This window comes from Ixodes scapularis, unplaced genomic scaffold (assembly GCF_016920785.2).
Source record: "Ixodes scapularis isolate PalLabHiFi unplaced genomic scaffold, ASM1692078v2 PGA_scaffold10__122_contigs__length_95168666, whole genome shotgun sequence".
In the NCBI taxonomy this organism is placed as follows: Eukaryota; Metazoa; Arthropoda; class Arachnida; order Ixodida; family Ixodidae; genus Ixodes; species Ixodes scapularis.
In genome coordinates, this window is record NW_024609836.1 from 11,800,386 (window position 1) to 11,805,733 (window position 5,348).

A 5,348-nucleotide genomic window follows, 5' to 3' on the forward strand; every position below is an offset into this window, starting at 1 on the left:
ACCTTGGACTTTCCGCAGGCCATAGGGGCACTTGACGGCTGCCCTTTCCCTGTGTCGCCACCACAAGCGGACGCCACCGACTACCGAAACTACAAGGGCTGGTAAGTACCTTTTTCCGAAAGGGAACCGTATATAGCCTCCATTATATAAGAGATTACGTTTGGATTAGCAGTACAGAATCTGCATGTCCTAGCATTCCCGAGTTTAGACCACATAGTTTCTAGCCACATTACCAAATTTTTTTTTTCCAATCGCTATTTGGGAACTTACTGCTTGAAGACAGAGTCAGTGGAACTGTCTGACCAACATTGCTAAAGTGTGGTTTAAAAAAGTGTTTTTTAGCCAATGTGTTCCATTACCTTATTGGGGGAGGTAATTATGTGGTGACCCAGCAGGCTAATTGAGTGCTTTGCCATGCTTATATGCCGGTACAGCATCATCCTCCTTGCCCTGGTGGACCATAGATACCGTTTCCGGCATGTCAACGTCGGAGCACCAGGACAATGCCATGATGCCCATGTCTTCCGGAGGTCGGCACTGGCAGGCATTCTGGAAGGGCCAACCTTCCAGAAGCCCATGATCACCATCAATGGGACCGCCGTGCTACCACTGATCCTCTGCAACCAGGCATTCCCGCTTACGTCCAACCTGTTGAAGCCGTATCCGCGGAAGGACGTCACGGACAACTCCACGCAGGCGGGGTTCAACAAGCGGCTGTCAGCTGCATGCAGGATTGTTGAAAATGCCTTCGGCCGAGTGAAGGCACGGTTTCGCCTGATCCTGAAACGCATGGAGTGTGACGTTAACAACGCCCGCCTGATCGTACGAGCCTGCTGCGTCCTCAACAATATCTGCGAGCACTTCAACGATGGCGTTGAGGCCCAGTGGCTCAGGGATGCCCAGCGTGTGGACGGCGTCCACATCCAACCGGTCTGCGCCACGGACATCAAAGCAGACAGCGGACAGAGGATCAGGAACGCCATTGCTGTCTACCTGCACCAGCGCTCCAGGCTGCAGCACTGAATCCCTGTTGCGTGATGCACCACGGAGGCCCCATGTTACTGGTGGCATGGCACTGGCCTGTCTAAACATCAGTGCTGTCTACATTTGTGCAAGACAACTGAGGTGCACCCTCGGGTGCACTTGAGTCGTCTTGCACAGATGCAGATAGCACAGATGTTTAGACAGGCCAGTGCTGTACCATCAGTAACATGTAGCCTTCGACCAACCAAAAAAAGGCCCTTTTCAGGGCCAAACAAATAGGCTTTTGGAGCTTGCTATACTGTGAGGCCATGCCCTCCTGTGTCTCGAGTAAATGCTTCATGGAAGTGTGACAAGGTAGTGGCGCCCCCCTCCAGTCCGCCCGTCTGCGGCCGCCTGGCTCGGCGGGCAACATTGTTCATCTCCCAATAAACGCCGTAGAGCGCACGCCGCTCCGGCCAGACATCGTCCACCCTCAACCAGGCTGCGTGTCGTCTCTCCTCGGCGGGTGCTTCGGCCCCCTTCGTCCACGTTCCAGAAAGTTCGTGACACTGGCGACGAGGAACCGTGGCACTGGAGGCTACCAACGTGCACGGTTCGGCCCACGCCGCCGAGAGAGTCGCAACACCGCGCCCCGCTCCTGTCGCCATGCCGCTGTACGGGAGGCTCGAGCCGTTCGAGGGAGATGGGTCCGCCTGGCCGGTCTACGAAGAACAAGTCCACGTGTTCTTCCGGGCGAACGACACGCCGGAGGAGAAACAACGGGACATCTTCCTGGCCAGCTGCGGGACCCGCGTCTTCAGCCTCCTTCTCGACCTCCTCAAGCCGGCCACGCCGCACGTCAAAACGCTGGGTGAGCTGCTCGCCACGCTGCGCTCGCACTTCAGCCCGGCGCCGTCCACGCTGATGGAGCGGTTCCGCTTCAACAACCGGAGCCGCCAGGACGGGGAGACCCTCGGGCAGTTCGTCGCTGCGCTACGAGGGTTAGCGAGCACCTGCGCCTTCGGCGACCAGTTGGACTCGCTACTCCGGGACCGGTTCGTCTGCAGCATCAACAACCCTGCCATGCAGACGCGACTCCTGGAGCTCCCCGACCCCTCGCTGGACGACGCGGTGAAGGCAGCGCAGGCGATGGAAGCCGCAGCAAAGGACGCCAGCGAGATTGCGCGTGCGGCCGGCTCACCGTCGACGGAAGCGGCGGTGCACAAGATGGCGACAAGGAGCGGTGCCTGCAGCCGCTGCGGTGCTGCCCACTCCCCCTCACAGTGCCAGTTCGTCCAAGCACAATGCTTCACGTGCGGGAGAACTGGGCACCTCGCACGTGTCTGCCGAGGGGGGAGGACGAGCGGCGGCCAGCAGCAGCAGCAGCCTGGTTCAAGCCCGGGTTCCAACCAAGCCCGCGGCCAGGTTGGTCGTCGCAAGAGAACGCGGCGGGGACGAGCGGCACCAGGCCCGGGTTCGTCTTCAGCCAGGGTCCACGTCGTGGCCGAGGACCCGCAGATTTTCGACATGTGGCACACCAATAGACTTTCATCGTCTGTGCCACCATATATGGTGTCTGTCGAAATCTGCGGCCACCCCATCACCATGGAGCTGGACACGGGGGCCAGCGTGTCGGTCATGCCCGGGAAGCTGTTCAAGCGCACCTTCCCTGGCGTGTCCATCGAGGCGTCTGACGTCATGCTGCGCAGCTACTCCGGGCAGCTTTCCCAGGTCCAGGGTCGGGCCCAAGTCAGCGTTCGCCTTGGCGACAGGGAGGCAATCCTTCCCCTTTACTTAACCAAGGGGTCGTCGCCGACGCTGCTGGGCCGAAACTGGATTCACTCGCTGGGTGTTCGGCTGCCGGAGTACCAAGAAGCTGCGCTGCACGTGGTGCAAGACGTCCCGAGCCTCCTGACCGACTTCCAGTCCCTGTTCCAGCCGGGGGTGGGCACCTTTGCCGGCACGACGGTCGGCATCCACGTACCCGAGGGAGCCCGGCCTCGGTTCTTCAAGCCGCGTCCGCTGCCGTTCGCCCTGAAGGACGGGGTCACCCAGGAGCTGCAACGGCTGCAGCGAGAGGGAATCCTGGTGCCCGTCAAGTCTTCCGAGTGGGCTGCACCAATTGTCCCAGTCCTCAAGCGAGACGGCCGCGTCAGGATCTGCGGGGACTTCAAGGTCACCATCAACCCCGTCGCTACCGTCGAAAAGTACCCGCTGCCTCGGGTAGAAGATCTCTGGTCGGCTCTGTCCGGGGGACAGAAGTTCTCCAAGCTCGACTTTCGAGATGCCTACCAGCAGCTGGTGCTCCAGGATGCCGCCCGGAAGTATGTCACCATTTCGACTACCATGGGACTCTTCCAGTACACGCGCCTTCCGTTCGGCGTGGCCTCAGCCCCAGCCATCTTCCAGAGGGAGATGGACAACCTCTTCAGGGGCATGAGGCACGTGGCGGTGTACTAGGACGACATCCTGGTTACCGGTACCGACGACGGGGACCACCTGCAGAACCTGCGCAAGGTCCTGACACGACTACAGGACGCCGGTCTCAAGCTGAGGCTGGACAAGTGCGTGTTCCTGACCCCCAGCGTGGAGTACCTGGGACACATCATCTCCCAGGCTGGCCTGGCCCCGGCACCCCGCAAGATTGAGGCCGTGCTCAAGGCGCCGAAGCCCAAGAGCAAGAAGGAGCTTCAGAGCTACCTCGGCCTCATCAACTTCTACAGGAGGTTCCTGCCCAACCTTTCGACGCATCTAGAGCCGCTGCATCGCCTACTTCGTGATGGGCAGCAGTGGGCCTGGAAGAAGGAGCAGGACTTGGCCTTCCAGCGCAGCAAGGAGCTGGTCGTTAAGGCTCCAGTGCTGGTGCACTTCGACCCGGCCAAGCCTGTAGTCCTCACTGTGGATGCGTCGCCGTACGGGGTAGGAGCCGTCCTGTCGCACCGGGGTCAGGATGGTCAGGAACGCCCTGTGGCGTTTGCTTCTCGTCGTCTCCATGCGGCGGAGCAACGCTACAGCCAGCTCGACAGGGAAGGCTTGGCCCTCATCTTCGGGGTCCAGCGCTTCCACCAGTACCTGTGGGGCCGGCAGTTCGAGGCAGTCACGGACCACAAGCCGCTGCTGGGGCTGCTGGGACCTGACAAGGCAGTTCCAGTGCAAGCCTCGCCTCGAGTGGTACGCTGGGCCTTGACGCTGGCAGCCTACAGGTACAAGCTGGTCTACCGCCCTGGGAAGGACCTAGGACCTGCCGACGCCCTGAGCCGCCTGCCCCTGCCGGAGGTGCCTGCTGCCGTTCCAGAGCCAGCTGACGTTTTCCTGCTGGAGCGGGCCTACCCGGGGGTGCTGACCAGGACTGCGGTGGCGCAGGCGACCAGCCGGGACCCGGTGCTGTCCCAGGTGGTCAAGGCGGTTCCCCGAGGGGAGGAACTGCGTCACCAGGCATTCAGCCACAAGACCGCCGAGCTGAGCTTGGAGCAAGGCTGCCTCCTGTGGGGTTCCAGGGTGGTGATTCCACAAAGTCTGCGGGCCAAGGTGCTGCAGCTGCTGCACGCGGGGCATCCTGGCATTGAAAAGACCAAGATGGTGGCACGGTCGCACGTTTGGTGGCCTGGCTTGGACCAGGACATCGTGCACCAGGTGCAAGGCTGCCAGGTCTGCCAGGAGAACCAGCGAGCCTCGCGCCACGTGGAGATCACCCCCTGGCCGTTCCCACAGAGGCCCTGGTCCCGCCTGCACGTGGACTATGCGGGACCCTTCAAGGGCCACTACTTCCTGGTGGTAGTGGACGCCTTCTCCAAGTGGGTGGAGGCACTGCCAGTCACCAGTCCCTCGGCAAGCGCGACCATTGCGGCTCTGCGGCAGGTCTTCGCGGCGCAGGGATTGCCGGACATTATCGTGTCTGATAATGGTCCCGCTTTCGCCAGCGCCGAGTACCTGGACTGGCTGCAGAGGAATGGAATCCGCCGGATGCTGGTTCCGCCGTACCACCCCGCTTCTAATGGTGCGGCCGAGCGAGTGGTCCAGACCATCAAGGACAAGCTCAAGAAGAGCCAGCCCGGGGATTTCCGAACGCAGGTGGCCCGGGTACTGTTCCAGTACCGGACCACACCCCACGAGGTCACTGGCCATGCCCCCTGCGAGCTTCTGCTGGGCCGGATGGTCAAGACACCCTTGGACGTCTTGCACCCAGACCTCCGATCCTCTGCGCTCCTGAAGCAGCTGAAGCAGAAGCTGGCTGCTGACCGAGGGTGCCGTCCCGGGCCTTTGCCGGAGCCGGGAGCGTCGGTGTACGCCAGGAACTTCCGTCCTGGCCCACCCTGGTCTGCCGGACATGTGGTTTCACCAGCGAGCGCCTCATCGCTGCTCGTCCGCATGCCCGACGGGACCAC

The 5,348-nt window shown here is 61.7% G+C and overlaps 1 protein-coding gene across 1 annotated transcript; it reads left to right on the plus strand.

Moving 5' to 3' along the window:
• Positions 1 to 414: 414 nt before the first annotated feature.
• Positions 415 to 1,023, plus strand: LOC120836594. The gene has a single exon (XM_040205574.1). It carries the CDS (start codon positions 415 to 417, stop codon positions 1,021 to 1,023), a length of 609 nt encoding a protein of 202 aa, XP_040061508.1.
• The last annotated feature ends 4,325 nt before the right edge of the window (positions 1,024 to 5,348 follow it).

Bases quoted from the DNA above. Each gene is read 5' to 3' on its own strand.
- LOC120836594 (XM_040205574.1), top strand. From the start codon at position 415: ATGCTTATATGCCGGTACAGCATCATCCTCCTTGCCCTGGTGGACCAT.